Source organism: Pseudorca crassidens, chromosome 8, assembly GCF_039906515.1.
Source record: "Pseudorca crassidens isolate mPseCra1 chromosome 8, mPseCra1.hap1, whole genome shotgun sequence".
Taxonomy (NCBI): Eukaryota; Metazoa; Chordata; class Mammalia; order Artiodactyla; family Delphinidae; genus Pseudorca; species Pseudorca crassidens.
In genome coordinates this window covers 89,763,019-89,780,150 of record NC_090303.1, presented here as the reverse complement: position 1 = coordinate 89,780,150, position 17,132 = coordinate 89,763,019, and the positions used below count along the sequence as shown (strand labels likewise).

Below are 17,132 nucleotides of genomic sequence, written 5' to 3'. Positions count from 1 at the left end.
ACCTTACATATAGCTATAGGGCAGCATAATTTACATGGTTCTTAAAAAGTACTTTCACTTACATTCTTGCATTCTCATGTAAGTCTCACAACAGCCCATTTCACAGATTTAAAAACTCAGAGAAGTTTCATGGTATGCCCAACGTGACGTAGCTAGTTAAGGGGCAGAGATAGGAACCAGAGGTCTTCTGACTCAAATCTACTACTCTCATCACCAAAAAGAAACAACTTGAAACACAGCATCCTTGAAAAGTTCCCACATTATCTGGTCTAAATGCATCCAACTTCCCTTATTTTTCAAGTGATCAACATATAGGATCATGTAGATCTACAGGATTTTTATCCATAAATGAAAGACTGGTCAAACCGCTAAATGAAACTCATTTCAATTCAGTCATACTGTTATTCTTTCATATCTGCGATGGAATCAAGCATCTAATTAAGCTTCTTCTCCTAGGTGCTACAAAGTGCAGCCCTCTGTATACCTGGTAACACAGCTCAGCGAGTTGAGGAGATTCTCTCACTGCCACCGGGCCTGTTCTCCCTTCAGTTCCCTTCTCCAAGATGTTTAAGATGGCATGAAGGCAGGTCCGAGGGCAACCTAACACTCCTGCATAAAACCAAAAGGAAATTCAGCTTCTCTTTTCAAATTTCTGCATTAAAAACCTTAATATCGTTATAAAACTTAAATTCCATATACATATACCCTACCATAAACATCCTTTCAAATATTGATACAGAAAATGTATTAAATACTAACTTTTCAAGGCTTAGTTTGTCCACACTTGATTTAAGTCCTAAAGATTGGCCCATCACATTACCTTTCATACATTATTTATTTCTTTCAATGAATTATCCCATGAGCCTGGAATTCAATAAATGACCATTTAGCAACATAAATATGAAAAGAAATAAATGCCTATGTGTCTTATGGCTATACCTGGGTCTTGTAGGTTTGTGGTACTGACAGGTTTCTTCAATTCAAAGCCCAATAGGTAGAGAGCAAGATTTGGTGGATTGCGTTCCAGAGAGGTGATGAGAAGATTCAAGATGTGGATTCTTGTTTCATGACGGATTCCAGCTAATTTCTTTTCAAGTTCTGATCCTTAATGTGGAAATCACAAAACAATGAAAAGTTAACATATAACAAATGGAAAAATATAAAACTTGTATCCCAAACCTCCATGTTTTCTTTAGTTTTAGTTTACTTGATTAGCCATTACATTAAGTTCAGATTTAAGAGGTTTCCCAAAAGCCTTATATACTTTTATGCTAGCAAATTCTCAAATTTCTCTTACATCACCACTAGACATCCAACAGTTTTCTTTACAGTAAGCATTTACATAAAATAAAAAATATACATGTTAATCTAAGACATACCCTCTTCTAGACGTACAAATTCTTCTGTATCTTCACTATCCAAACACTCCACAAATCCAGCCATCAGCTTCTGACTTACACTCTGAAGTCATATAAAGATTTTAAAGTGACTAAATATTAGAGAAACTATGATAAATATGATATATATTTATAAACATTTTTCTATAAAGAAAAAAGGCAAATCTGCTCCAAGGAAAGTATTTAGGTTTTAGTTACATTTTTAATTAATATAAAACTGAGTTCCTTAACTGAGTGCCATTTAGCTTGCTATAGAAATAAAGAAACAAAAACTTTTAAAGTTTATTGGTTTTAAAACTTGCTTCACTAATTTTCTTTCCCAAAGAATCAAACTAGTTTTTTAAAAAAATAACATTAAATTGCTATTTCATAACTTCTTCATTATATACTCAACGCTATCAGATCTTAACTAAAATATAAAATAAAATTCTCACCTTCTCTCTTTAGAAATGTACACATACACCAGTTTTATATTTCTGGGCTGAGAGACTAGATACTACTTTACCTCCTTTAAGAACTCTAGCAGGATGCTATGGGGACTTCCCTGGTGGTTCAGTGGTAAAAAATCCGTCTTCCAATGCAGGGGACACGGGTTTGTTCCCTGGTCAGGGAACTAAGATCCCACATGCCGCAGGGAAACTAAGCCCACGCGCCTCAACTAGAGAGCCTGCATGCCGCAGACTACACAGCTCACACGCTCTGGAGCCCGTGCACCACAACTAGAGAGAGAAAACCTGCACGCCACAACTAGAGAGAAGCCCGCGTGCCGAAACGAAGAGCCCGTGCGACACAACTAAGACCCAACGCAGCCAAAAAAAAAATAAAAATAAACAGATACACTTAAAAAAAAAAACAAATAAAAAACAAGAACTCTAGCAGGATGCTAAAATTGGTAATAACAATTCATACTCAAATGAATGCCAGCAAACTGAAAATCTTCATTCAACATCCCCTAATTAATTATGTGGTTTCATGAACTTCATCCAAAAACCAGATTAGACATCTATATTTTACTATAAATAATGGTTCTCAACTTGGGCAGTACTGCCACTCCAGAAGGCACTTAGAAATATGTGGGGGCATTCTGAGTCATCACAACTAGAGATTACTACTGACAGACAGTGGCAGGGAACCAGGGATGCTAAGAGTCCTGCAATTTGAGGGACAGTTACACATAAAATGAAGATCTGTCCCACCCAGAATGCCAGAAGAGTCCCTGTTTCAAAACACGGAAAGACAATAATATTCTTCAACTAGCAAAAGCAGTGATTACCAGCATAAAATACAAAAGGCCAAATGTCTATAAAGAGAAAGAAAAACAGCAGATTCCCCAATTATAGCTATTCAGTGAATAGAAAGAGAACTATTATAAATTGGACTAAAAGAGGAAAACATCTAAAAACGTTCTCCAGTGTATCAAATGAAGTGACACAAATGTGGGTCACCAAAAAGCCATGGAAGTAGACAACTCACAACAGTGAAATCAGAATAGCAGAGGCTCACTCACCACTGAGGAAGGGTGAAACAAAGGATGCAAAAAACAAACAGAAGTTGCACTTACAAACCTAATAATCACTTTAATGTGCCTGGAGTAGCAAGAGTCTCATTAGGCCATACAGTCATATACCATAATACAGAGTATAATCACATACTATAGTGTATACAGTATCACTGGGAATGGTATTATCGTCAAACACAAATCACAGCCCAGCACATGGGTAGGCTTTCATCCGTCATATACAGATATATTTACTCTCAGAATTTTTCCACATACAAGAATAAGATGTACTCAGGAAACACCAAAAAATAACAACAACAAAATCAGTTACCTGGTCATGTGTGAAATCTCCAACCAATTTTATCTGAATATTGGAATTGCAAGAGATACAGCAGAGGATCTTGGCACTTTCAAAAGCCAATTCTGGATTAGTATTGCCATGATATAGGTATCTTTAAAACAAGAGAACATTTGAGGAACTATGTGATGAAATTTTTGCTTCTTACTATTCTCGATACAGAACATTTAGGATCAGGGCTTCCCCTACTCATACAGCACTTTTGGGTAAATTAGACAAAGGTTTTCCCTTCTAACTAGATGTAACCTGTTACAGGTTGAATCATGTTTTCCCAAAATTCATATGTTGATAGCCAAACCCAGAATGACCTTATCTGGAAATAGAGTCTTTGAAGATATAATTAACCAAGCTAAGATGAGGTCATCAAGGAGAATCCTAATCCAATGACTGATAACCTTATAAAAACGGGAAATGTGGACACAGACACACACACAGGGAGAATGCCACCTAAAGGTGAAGGCAGAGATTGGGAGATGCTTCCACAAGTCATGGAACACCAAGCACTGCCAGCAAACCACCAGAAGTTCAGATTATACAATGAAAAGTTTGCTCCCCAGTTCTATCCTCCAAACATCCAATTTCCCAAGAGGAGACAAACAATATTAAGATTATGTCATTTTGTACTTAGAAATTTTTAGGACATAGAGTAAGTTAGAAAGGGACTTCCCTGGTGACGCAGTGGTTAAGACTCAGTGCTCCCAATGCAGGGGCTCTGGGTTCGATCCCTGGTCAAGGAACTAGATCCCACATGCATGCTGCAACTAAGACTTCACATGCCACAACTAAGGAGCCCATGAGCTGCAACTAAGAAGCATGCCTGCTGCAACTAAGACCCAGTGAACCAAATAAATAAAATAATTTTTTTTAAATGTACTTAAAAAAAAAGAGTAAGTTAAAAAGAAGAGAAAGATTATAAGGTTCAGAGTAATTAAAATCAGAGAAGCAAAAGAAGATAATAATAAAATGAGACAAAAAAAAATTTTAAGCGATGCATTAGGGATCTGACCAGATTTGGAAATCAAAGCTAGAATGCCATCTCATTCATTTCATCATTTCTCTACCTACAAATGCAACTTACCTGGCAATGTTCACCACATTATCAGCCTTCTTAGTTCTGGGATTGATTCCCTGCAATAGCTGTTCTAAAGGACAGACTATTAGAGCCAGCTGACTCTCTCTTAGAAGATCCATAAAGAGGTTTTCCTTTTGCAGAGTAAGATTGAGAAGTGCAAGGCAATGTTGCACTGCTTTCTCCAGGTGTTTCTTCCCTATAGAGCAAAATCAAAATTAGAAAGTTCTACATGAATCTTAGAAACTCATAATCAATTCTTAGGAAAACAAGATAAAGGACAAGTTCCAGATTCAAAAAGACCTCAAGTTTTCAAACCTTCAGCAGTAACTTTACAAGACTCCTCACCCAGACAAGTCATGGTAACTTTTGTGACTCAGATTACTTTAATGCAATGGCTTCTCAGTAATTTTTCCTGTATTCTTTCCCTGATTATTTAGAGCAATGGTTCTCGGATGGGAGTGAGCTTGGCCCCAGAGGACATATAGCAATATCTGGAGACACTTTAGGTTGTCACAACAAGGGATGTGCTGCAGGCATCTAGTGGGTAGAGGACAACAGGACAGCCTCTACATTAAAGAATTATTCTACCAAAGGTGCCAATGGTGTTGAGGCCAAGAAACTGATTTAAAATAATACATAACCATTGTGGAAAATCTGGAAAATAAAGAAGCAGAAAATATAAACAAGAGTCACCTATAATCCCACCATTCAAATTGAAAATACATGTGCTCTGGAGCCAAACTGCCTAAGTTCAAATCACAGCCCTGACCCTGAAGAAAGATGTGAAACCTCTTTATGCATCAATTTCCTTATTCATTACATGGAAATAATATCATCTACCACATAGGGCTTTTGTACAGGTTAAATGTATTAATACATGTAACGTGCTTTTAAAATTGCCAAATGCAGGGCTTCCCTGGTGGCGCAGTGGTTGAGAGCCCGCCTGCTGATGCAGGGGACGCGGGTTCGTGCCCAGGTCCGGGAAGATCCCACATGCCGCGGAGCAGCTGGGCCCGTGAGCCATGGCCGCTGAGCCTGCACGTCTGGAGCCTGTGCTCCGCAACGGGAGAGGCCACAACAGTGAGAGGCCCGCGTCCGGCAAAAAAAAAAATAATTGCCAAATGCATAGTAAGCACTCAGTAAATGATAATAACTACTAGTAATAGTAAATGAAATTTATTGAACACTATGTACCACACCCAATAGCAAGGGCTTTTACAAATACTGTGAAGAAAACAAAACAAAGATTAAAATTTAATTAATTAAATTAAAAAATTTAAAGTTAGACATGTTAAAGATGTTAAAGTGATAAGAGATAATTATGATTACCTACCAAAGATCCTGCAATAAGACAGTTATAATGAGAGTCTCTGTACTTTAGTCTGCTTTCACTTTTAATATACTTTCATTGTATGACTCACTAAAACAACACTGTAGATACAGAGAGAAAATCTTACAGTGGAAAGGAAGTTCAGAGGTCATCTACTTCAAACCTTCAGTTTACAAAAGACAATACCAGCAAAACTGTTTTCAATATATGAAGACATTCAGGCACATACCAGGGAAAGGAGCATAGGTATCAAGCTGCTTAACGCCTTCCTCCAGTAAACTAAGAGCAAGCTCCAACATTGGTGACTCATTCAGAAGATGATACATCAGACTAAATCCTGGTGGCTTATAGGCTATGATTTCTTCTCCTAAATAGAACATAACATAGTGCAAAAGATGGTGAATTAGTATTTTTGTCACTCCCTTGATTTCTATGAAATATGTGAGATTTGTAAATTAAATGGTATCTAAACAGATGAAGGCAAGTTTCAATTTAGAGACAGTGACACCAACTATATACAGAGGTAATTTCCAAAAGAGCTGATCTGCACAAAGCAGTTAGTTCACATGTTATATGTTAACTCACTAAAGAATCTGTAAGGCAGTGTTCTTACTCCTCCATTCAGTGAAATTTTACTTTATTTTATCTTGCTCAGAACAATCAAAATGACTTAAACAATGCACCAAAAAACATAAAATTATAAGTTAACTTATAACCAGAAACAATTTATAGCTTATGTATAATAATTTATAAATTATAAATAGGCTTATAAATAGCTGACACCTTGTTTGAAAGTGACAGAATTAAATTACCTTGTAGTTCCACAAACTGGTCTACAAAATCTTCAAGTTGAGGTTCATAATCTCCGAGCAATTTATAAAACACCGCCAAAACAACCTCAGCAACTTCCCACTATAGAAAAACATAAATATTTCAATAACAGTAACAGTTCAAGGTGATAACCTTGCTAAGTTTTTCATTCCTCCTACTTTTCTCTAGAAAATGAGTGAAGTCCCCTTTCTACTTTATTTATGCTAAGCAATATAGAAATCCCGGTTCATTTTGCTTTGTTTTGCTAAAGAACAATGGATTGGTTAATTTTTCAAGGTAAAACATTTGTAAAAGCATTAGTCTAAAAGAAACATTTCTATAGCAGATATTTGGGCTTTGTTAATAAATCTAAAGCACTCAGTATCTAGCCATAGTCAATTTATAATTAAGCAACACCAGATTTGAACACCTCTCCAAAGTGTCAAATATTTCAGTTTCTCTAAGAATCTCAGCTGGACAGGATCGGAGAAATCATCTCATTTAATCAACACTTATTTTGCAGGTGAAGCAAGTGAAGCTCAGAGCAGTGAATGATATCCCCAAGACCATAAAGCTTGGAAGCAAACGTGCTGGAGGTCCAGCCCTGCACTTCTAATTCCCAGACCAGTGTTCATGGCTCTAGCCAAAGTTAAGAATCAAAAAAAAAAAAAAAAAGTTAAGAATCACTGGTAGGCTTCCCCCAAATGACCTCATTATCACCTCTTTGTTTAAAATGTTTTTAAAAGCTAAGTAACAACAAGGAAAAATATTTATGCCAAAGGGAAAATATATATAACTGTACAGACAATAAAATTAAACTGTTTAAAAAATCCACTGCATAGAATTTTAATGAGGCTGAGTTTGGTAACTGTACATGGTGGTTTTTTAAATATTACTTTAGTCATTATTTCCACTGCACATTATTTTATCACGGCTGATTTTGAGAATTGGGATAATCATTTTTAAATTATTTTTAAAAAATTATTTACTTTTCTCTATTTTCCAAATTTTTCAAAATAATTTGTTTAAATGAAAAATACTTATCACCACATAATAATGGATTTTAGGATTAATAAATATACACACTGCCTCTAACACTCTGTTTATAGTTATTTATCTCAATCCAAAGCACTGTTTTTGAGAAGCTAGTGTTCTAAAATACAAAGATGTAAGTTAAACCTTAAGAAGACTTCCTAGTGAAATAAATTCACAAAATTGAGGGAAAATTTCTTAGGGTAATATGTGGGGAAATAAATGGCAGCTGGGAAGAGCAGCAGTGCTAGAAATATAGAAATGCATGGGTGAAAAATAATAAACACGGAAACAAAGTTGCTGACTAAAGCTCTAAACCCTTAGGTCATAATGACCTTTGTAAGAAAAGGCAAATAAGATATTTAAAAGAAATGCCAAAAAGTATCAGAACATTTTGTTGAAGAGATTGCAATTATCAGCATCCATTATCCATCGGAAATGACTTCTATTAATGAGGCATGGCTGCTGTTACAGTTTTCATCCAATAAGGAAACATATGTTAATAAGGTAATTCTAGGGCTTCAATAAAATGTATGCCCCTCTCAGTGTTTATTTCTACCACATAAGAAGCAAAACTTCTAAGGCAACTGACAAAAAATAAACTTGTTATTTGGGACTAAATATTAGAAACAAACTATGTCCAATGATACGGCAATGAAAAATAAACTATGCTAGATACAAGTAATGATTATGCAGTCATTAAAAAGACTGTTTTCAAAGAATCTTTAAGAGCATGAAAAAAATCCTCATAATACTATGTTTGTGGCCAAAAAGGGATACAAGCTAATGCAGCTCATTATCTCAGTTTAAGTAGATATGCATAAGAAAAAGAATAATAGTTAACCTTCCCTTGGCAACAGGATTATGGGTGATATAATTTCTTCATATATTTTTCTATATTTTCCTAATTTCCAAAATTAGCATGAACTATATTATTTTATAGTCAATAATACAACAAATAAACCCAACAGGTTTGAAAACAGCAAACTATAAAAATAAAGCAGAAATGTCCCTACAAGATATATCCAAGGGTAGTCTGTGAACCAATAAACAGTATTATAGACTAAAGTGAATTACATCAGAACCTGGAAGGGTTTCTTACATAGCTTAGTGGTTATGAGCTTGGATCTGGAATCAGAGTCCTAGGTTCAAATCCTGGTCCTCAACCTTAACCAAGTTCCTTAACTTTGCTAAGCCTCCATCTGTAAAATGGGAATATTAATAGTACCTGCCTCACAGTAATATTAGAATTACATAAGCTGATATATACATTTAGCTCAGTTGTGAGTGTACTGCAACCAGAGCAAATATGTACATAAATGTCAGTGCTCCCTCAGCCGCTATCCACGGCAAACATACCTAATGAATCACAATATGCCTTTCCACTAAACCAGACTCCACGACCCAGAAGTGCTACTAATCATTAGAAATTAGTGCGCAAGTTTAAACTTATTTCAATCCCTAACCAAAATCATCCCAATAAAGAATAGTGTGTTTCCAACTGCCAAAGGTGTAACACTTTTGGTTCAATTTTGGTCAAAATTTGTTCAATTAAGGATCTAAATGACTATGACTTCATATTAATTACATTACTGATCAGTAAAAAGTCACTGCTTTGGTTTTAATGCCTTAATTTATTTTTTGATGCATATAAACCAATCAGACCATGGATATGTCAGTATAAGACTATGAATTTTACTAACTTTCAAAAGCTAAAATGAGCTTATAGCATCTTGTACCTCTAATAAAAGAAAAAGCAGCAGTAAATGAGTAAGGAGACAAAAGTTTTTCTCTGAACATAACCTTTTCAGCTGCTCTCCGGTAAGCTCTTGTACGGAATCGGAGAAACACAGAATCTCTAAGGAACTGCAAATAAGGGTCAAAGCCGGGAGGCCGCAGTCCAGCGCCCAAATTAGAAGGAAAGGAGCTCTCCACCAGGGTACTAATTAGCTGGCAAAACGCACGAGTTAATGGGTATTCTTCACATCGGGATTCTATCTCATTTAGTTCCACCTTCCAAAGAAAAATAAAGGAAATTTGGTAACATAAAACCATCAGCTATAAAGTGCAAAACATTTTTCAGACATTAACTCATTAATATCGGTATAATACCACACCCAAAGACCCACACAGATATTATCCTTTTTTATTTAGAGATAAAGACACAAAAGTTAAAAATGGAAACCTTAAATGTTTCTTTAAAAAAGAGGAAGGGAGCGTACAGAGAAGAAAAGAAACTAGAACAAGTAAATTCTCACTTTAGGGTTGACCCAAGTAGCCTAATTAAACTGAGTTCAAACCAAACTTTCAGTTTGGATGGCTGCCATCTAACATGCCTTTCCAACTCTGAAACCAAAAGTATTTTTATTTCTTTCATAAAAAGTTTCATCTCCATTTCAACACAAAAACCCTCAAATGAAAATACATTAAAGTTGAAAATTACAGAACCCTAATAGGGTAAGAATATTTTTTCTTAGTCTTTTTATCATGTGAATGTATGAATATAGCATTTAAACTAAAAGGAAAGCTTTACCTCAATACCAATAGCTTGCCTCTGGCTTGGAACTCTTACGGTTTGCAGTACCTTAAAATAATAAGAATTAGATGTCAGGAGCACTCATTTATCAATGAAAAGAAGCAGCTTTGCAATAATAGTCATATACAACACCCACCACATTCTACATCTTACAATGTCGTTCAGAAATGACAACTGAGAAGTCTCTGATGAACTTTCATTAGCAAATGTGTCCAGGTTCAGGGAGAACTTCCAATTACCTGGGCTTCAGAAAACTGGTAATTTCTAAGTGCACACAAGATGTGTTTTCAGCAACTTTCCTCTCAGATATTCCAGGAGTGAACCTTAAAAGGATTTATGAGAGGAAACCTCACCCAAACACACTTCATCTTAGGTATAAAGAAGCACTCAGGACAATAAGTACTGACACACTCATGAATGAAAAAATGAAGTATCAACACTAAACTAAAAGTGGCAAGCCTCCAGCACACACCAACTCCCTTAATTTTTGTTTTTATAAAGTATCATTAACATCTTCAGGACACGTATGTCACAAAACAACTAGAATACTGCTTCAAAACAGTAGTTTTACCAATGTGTCAGAATCATAGGCTCCCTTATGTGGTATTATTTCTAAGACAAACATATATTCCTCCTAACCATTTTACTAGAAAAATCTCTATAGGACACATTCTTATTTTCCTTTTTTTACTTTACCACATATAGAATAACTCTATCTTGACATAAAAATTCTAACAGGGCTTATAACTGAAGAAATAAGAGTTGATAGAGACACTTCACTCGTCTGCTGTAAGACAGAAAGGGCACAGAAGGAAGCAGCAAAACAAATAGGCATCTCCCACATTTAATGAGTACAGATGACTTCGGAAGGCTTCTATCAGCCTAGTGTCAAAGACAGAGTTGAGGAATTTATTAATCTTACAAACACTGAAAAACAAAGAGAAGAACCAGTCTCCAGTAACCCAGTGAAGCTGTCAGCTGATCCAAGAGAAAAACCCAAGCCTGTTAGTTTCTGACGCTATGCTTAGTACCAAAATCATAACTTTCTATCTGTGAAGTTCGTGGTATACTATACGTTTCAATTGGATGCACTTGCTTGTACAATATTATCAAATCTCACTTTCAAACTGTAATAATGTAAATAAGAGAGCTCATAATACTACCTGAGTATATTCCAACGACTGCCAGAGAGAAGCAGCAATTTCAGGAGATTTTCCAAACGCTGCAAGTGTCTTCAGTAGTTCGGCCTTTAATACAGGAGGGATACTGCACTGCAGGAGTCCCAGAATCACCACCACGGGGGTCCACTGAGGATGTTCACAGAGTGCCAAACGAGCATTTTCACTCTGAGTATTGAATTGAAAAGAACAAGAGAGACTTTCCATTTTCAAAAGCTAAGAAACATGACCAGTAATCATCTAAATTGCTAACACTTACACTGAGTATTCATAGGCTTAATACATACTAAAACAAAGATAAGCCTACGGCAAATGCTTGAGCTCTACCAGTAGATCAAATCAGATCACTAGCTCAGTCAGTGTAAAAAATGGAGAAAAGATAGCCTTTGTAGAATTACTTTGACAGCTCTAAGAATGGAAAATAATACATACAAACAAAGAAAGTCTTCCAGGGTCACATAAATCTTACATAGGCATTTAACATCTTTTCTGGAACAATGTTAGATATGAATGAATAAAATACCTTGTCCTTTACTGAGAAAAAAATGGAAATACACACACACACGCATGCGCGCGCACACACACACACACACACACACACACACACACACACGGTATCAAGTATCACTCCATTTTAATTCAACAAGAAATAATTACAAACTTTATGTTTCGACCTTTAATACTATTTAGCATTACTGGGAAAACCAGTAAGTTAGAAGACACTCTTCCTATCCTTTGGAGAGAATGTCAGAGTAAGGAACTTAGCTTTGCTCTAGTGAACAAAAGAAACAACTAGAAGAGCAAATGGGACCTAATTAAACTTAAAAGCTTTTGCACAGTAAAGGAAACCCTAGACAAAACGAAGACTACCTACTGAATGGGAGAAAATATTTGTAAATGATATGACCAATAAGGGGTTAATATCCAAAATATATAAATAGCTCACACAACTCAACATCACAAAAACAAACAACACGACTAAAAATGGGCAGAAGTCCTGAAAAGACACTTCTCCAAAAATGACATGCAGATGGCCAACAGGCACATGAAAAGACGCTCAACGTCACTAATCATCAGGGAAATGCAAATCAAAACCAGTGAGATACCACCTCACTCCTGTCAGAATGACTATCATTAAAAAAAAGAACACAAAGGCGAGAATATGGAGAAAAGGATAAACTCTCCTACACTGTTGGTGGGAATGTAAATTGTACAGCCACTGTGGAAAACAGTATGGAGGGTTCTCAAAAAACTAAAAACAGAACTACCATATGACCCCACAATTCTACTCCTGGGTATACACTCGGAAAAAACAAAAACACTAATTTGAAAAGATACAAGCACCCCAATGTTCATAGCAGCGTTACTTACAATTGCCAAGATACGGAAGCAACCTAACTGTCCATCAAAAGATAAATGGATTAAGAAGATATGATATATATATATGTATGTATATATGAGAGAGAAAAAATATTCAGTAAATTTTCTTTTTAATTAAAAATACTCTTTATGTGTATATATATATATGTATATACACAAGAACCTATATATCCACACCTATGCTAGGAAACCTTCTAGAAGGATGTGTATCCAACAGCTCATTCTTTTTTTTTTTTTTTTTTGCGGTACGCGGGCCTCTCACTGTTGTGGCCTCTCCCCTTGCAGAGCACGGGCTCCGGACGCGCAGGCTCAGCGGCCATGGCTCACGGGCCCAGCCGCTCTGCGGCATGTGGGATCTTCCCAGGCCGGGGCACGAACCCACATTCCCTGCATCGGCAGGCGGACTCTCAACCACTGTGCCACCACGGAAGCCCCAACAGCTCATTCTTATTTGCCCTTCTGATTATTTTCTTTCAGGCTTAGGCTATTATTTTCATACACATTTATGGCAGTAAGCAGGGGCTACCAGAACTATACCCTCTAAAGGTGAAGAAACAAAGAACTGAAGAACAGAATAGCATAAAATACTAACCACAAAAAAAAAAAAAAAGAACAGAATGCCAAATATATATGCTAAATTTATCACTCATAAACTTCAAGCATTATAAGGAAACTTGGGGGCTCCTTACAATGCCACTGTGTTAGAATACAAAGTTACATTCTCACATGCGGTGGGTGGGTTACCTACCCAAGTAATGATGGTAGATGTGAGCTGTAAAAAAGCAATCAACCCGTCCTGCTCCTTCTGGGTGATGCCACGTGAAGGAAGGTGACGGTACTGGACACTATCTGCACTTGGAAGATCCTTCCGGAGGTGTTCATGGTAAAGCATCAAGGAGTGAAAGAAATGTTCCCAGGAAACAGGACTGCCGCCTGCCCCCTGAATATTTTCAACTGTAAAGAGACACAGCATAGAATTTCCTTTAAAAATTGTCTAAGCATTTGCTTGGAAATGGAGGAAGAAAATAAATTTAAAACAATAAACTTTGTTTGCCTTTGTCCTAGATAAGCTGTGTGTTGAAAATGGGTTAGAAACCCTCTTTAAACTAAACTCTGGATCAGTTTATCCCTGGGACTAAAACTGGGTGGTGCCCATGTAATGCAAAGGTAAATTACTTTGGATGTCAGTTACCTACTTCGAATCCAGGACGGTACTCTGTGTTGTCATGTAACTATACAAGGCTGCTTTTCCCATGAGTAGTTCCCAAATGTTGAGCTTAAATTAAATTCCCAAAGAGAGAGAGAACTACAATCTAGATTTGCAAATTACAGTACTCTATTACATACCAAGCACTGAGAGCAAAAGTCGAGCAGGTAAGACAAGGAAGGCTTGACAGAATAGTCAAAACACAGGTCTTGGAGCCAGACAGATCTCAGTTCCTATCATGGCTTCCCTGTAACTCGTGACCTTCGGTAAATTACTTAACTTTGCTAAACCTCAGTTTCCTCACATGTAAAAACGAAGTAATAATATCTACCTGACAGAGGTGTTTAATAAATATTTCTTTCTCTTCCCTTTTGCACTATTTTTGGTGTAACCAGACTCAAGTCTGAAAATTAAGTGAGGAAATTGGGAGAGGGTTGAGAGAAAAACTATAAGAACAGAAATTTAGAAAATAAGGACTTATGAAGATAAAGAAATCAAACTTATGTAGCAAAGGTGTATATTTTGCTTTGAGCACCAGATGTGTTCTTAAAAATGTATATTAATTCTCATTTCTTAAACTGAACTGTATTTTATAAAGCAAATGGTAACTCTCCAGTCTGTGAGACCATAATCAAAGCATCGCCATACATAAAGCCAGCAGTGGGCTTCTCTCTGTTATAAAAATAACGTATACACCCAGTAGAACCTAGCACATATAACCGATATGCTTTAATAGGTAGAAGGATACTGAATGTCACAACAAACCTAGACAACAACTAGATTTTTCTTACCGTGACTGCTACCATTGACTTTGAGTAGACTAAAACAGTAGTGGGCACACTGGGGCCCATTAGCCAATCCCTGGAGCATTTTCAAATAAGGAATATAAATAGTTGGAGGCAACAGGTCACCCATTTGCCTAACAAACTTTGACAAGACAACCTGAAATAGGGAAAAACCAACAGTTTACATAAAGCATATCTTAACTTTAAGTCAACATGGACTAGCTAATAAAGACTACATATGAACTAAAATGAATTATGTACTCTCATTTAACTCCCCACCCAAGACAAAATAATCTGGTATTCTATTTATGAAAAATTACATTTTCAAGTTTGTCATTAGCAATTTAATGCAATTATAGAATATCTTTGTGAACATAAAGTACATTTTTATAAACATCGTAATGTCACAAAACGTAAGACTACTCACATTCTAAATATGTAAAACAACTGAAGAAATTTACTCATTTAAAATTAACTAGCAAATTCAAAGGTACACTTAGAACCCAGAGTTCCTAAATCCCAGCCAAATTTAGTATGAAGATCTAGGAACCTGAAAGAACTTTTTATAGTAACCTAAACATATTCTGTTTTGTGTTCTGGCCAATACATGTTCCTACACTCCTGTTCTCTAAGTCTACTTCTTAGATTTCTCTTTTCTCTTGCTTATGCCTTAAATCTATTATCAACAACTAAACATATTATTCAGACTAATTAGTTGGAACTCAGAACGAAAAATGTTACAGATCTCTGGAAATTATTGTTAAATCTGTTAGGTATAACAATTTTATGATTATACAGAAAAAATATCCTTATTTTTAAGAGATACTAACTTAACCAGTGAGAGGTGAAAAGTCATGCTGCCTATAATTTACTTTAAAATAACCCAGCAAAATAAAAGCAGTAGAAATAACAAGAGTGGAAGTGAACATGGCAAGATGTTAACAGCTATTAAATTAAGATGTTGGGGAATTCCCTGGTGGTCCAGTGGTTAAGACTCCATGCTCTCACTGCTGAGGGCCCGGGTTCAATCCCTGGTTGGGGAACTAAGGGACCACAAGTCGCAAGGCAAAAAAAAAAAAAAGAAATTCTTCTGGGGAAATTCCCTGGCAGTCCAGTGGTCAGGACTCCACCCTTCTACTGCAGGGGGCACAGGTTTGATCCCTGGGAACTAAGATCCCACATACCACAACACAGTCAATAAATAAATGATTAAATGGAAAGGGGCATTTGTTGTAAAAAAATAAAAATAAATTAAGATGTTGGATGTTTATTATAATTATTCTCTCTTCCATATGTTTGAAAATTTTCATAATGGAAATTTCTTTTAATATTTATAAACTTTTAATAAACCCTTCTCCAAAACTTTTTAAATGGAAAAAAGTGAAACAATAAATGTAAGAAATACAGTTAAAAAAAGGGGGGGTCCTGATCTTAGACTCTAGCTAGCATAAATGAAAACTGTATTATATGGCATGAAAACATCTAGAACAGAAAATCCCAAAGAGATGAAGACAGATACGGCAATCCATCTGATTTGCTGCTGCACAGCATCCTTTAGTTACTACAGGATATAAAATGGACTTTTTCCTACATTATCTACTGACTCATAGGCATTCTGTCATTAATTATAACTTCTAAGCCTTTTTCCTGTAGTATTTTTACCTCTCCTATCTTCCTCAACTTGCTAAGAATGATGTATATTCTTTGTCATGCCTATAGAGGACAGAGTAAGTTAATAAATACTAATTAAATCCAAGTAAGTGACTCATAAAGAAACTAGACACTTTTCTGTGTCTAATGCTTCGACGCAAAGCTAGTATCTAATAAAAGGCTGACTATATAAACTCCAAAATGATCAGATCAATTTAAGAGTTTCAATTTCCTTAAATAAAAGGAAAAACTATAAATGTCTAAAGGTTACAATAGTGTTCATTTGCATGAACAGCAATAACAGCAGGAAATACCATTTTTCATGTTTTTAAGATTTCCAGTTACCATCCACAGTACAAAAGTAGAAAAACTAGGAGCTCACCTGGCGCTGAGGGGGTCGCTGATGAGCCACCCCAAGGTAAGAACCCAGGATAGTGGAAGTCTGAAGAGGCTCTGAGGGACACCAGTATTCTAGTGCAAGCTCCAAATTAAAAGGATTCTTTTTATATAGCTCACCAATCTGCAAACAGTAAACAAAGACTGTGGGAAAATGCCTGTAACTCAAATTACTTTTAAATAAAAATTTACATTTTTATTGAATTCACTTGTATATTTAAGATATTAGATCTGAAATTTTCCAAAGGTGGGGAAAAAATAACGGAGAGAGGGAGATGATAGTCCATCCAATATAAGAACTTACCAAGAGCATTAATTGTTCCAGATCCCTTCTAAGTGAAATGGGGGGTTCGTTGCCCATCTGCATACTCATGTGAATCATTCGAGCATCTTCATCTGCCCGATTCCTCAACTGCTTCACCTATTAAATTTATTATATAGTTTATATGTAAATTTATTATATGGGTTAATAATAATGAAATGAGAAAATCAGGCAACTGTCT

At 36.0% G+C, this 17,132-nt stretch overlaps 1 protein-coding gene across 2 annotated transcripts in view; it reads right to left on the bottom strand.

Annotated features, from left to right (window-relative positions):
* The window catches only part of NUP205 (nucleoporin 205), an 81,201-nt gene that overhangs the window by 43,061 nt on the left and 21,008 nt on the right, over window positions 1-17,132 (bottom strand). For both annotated transcript variants that reach the window (XR_010945640.1, XM_067747107.1), the window contains exons 9-22: window positions 16,934-17,050; window positions 16,616-16,753; window positions 14,590-14,740; window positions 13,340-13,545; window positions 11,197-11,379; window positions 10,031-10,081; window positions 9,301-9,510; window positions 6,468-6,567; window positions 5,885-6,022; window positions 4,332-4,521; window positions 3,227-3,347; window positions 1,380-1,461; window positions 940-1,104; window positions 485-609 (exon numbers count right to left, since the gene is read on the bottom strand). Coding sequence is in view for 1 of the 2 variants with exons in the window: in XM_067747107.1 (XP_067603208.1) it covers window positions 485-609; window positions 940-1,104; window positions 1,380-1,461; window positions 3,227-3,347; window positions 4,332-4,521; window positions 5,885-6,022; window positions 6,468-6,567; window positions 9,301-9,510; window positions 10,031-10,081; window positions 11,197-11,379; window positions 13,340-13,545; window positions 14,590-14,740; window positions 16,616-16,753; window positions 16,934-17,050 (1,977 nt within the window). In the remaining variant the exon portion in view is untranslated. The remainder of the gene's footprint in view (window positions 1-484; window positions 610-939; window positions 1,105-1,379; window positions 1,462-3,226; window positions 3,348-4,331; window positions 4,522-5,884; window positions 6,023-6,467; window positions 6,568-9,300; window positions 9,511-10,030; window positions 10,082-11,196; window positions 11,380-13,339; window positions 13,546-14,589; window positions 14,741-16,615; window positions 16,754-16,933; window positions 17,051-17,132) is intronic.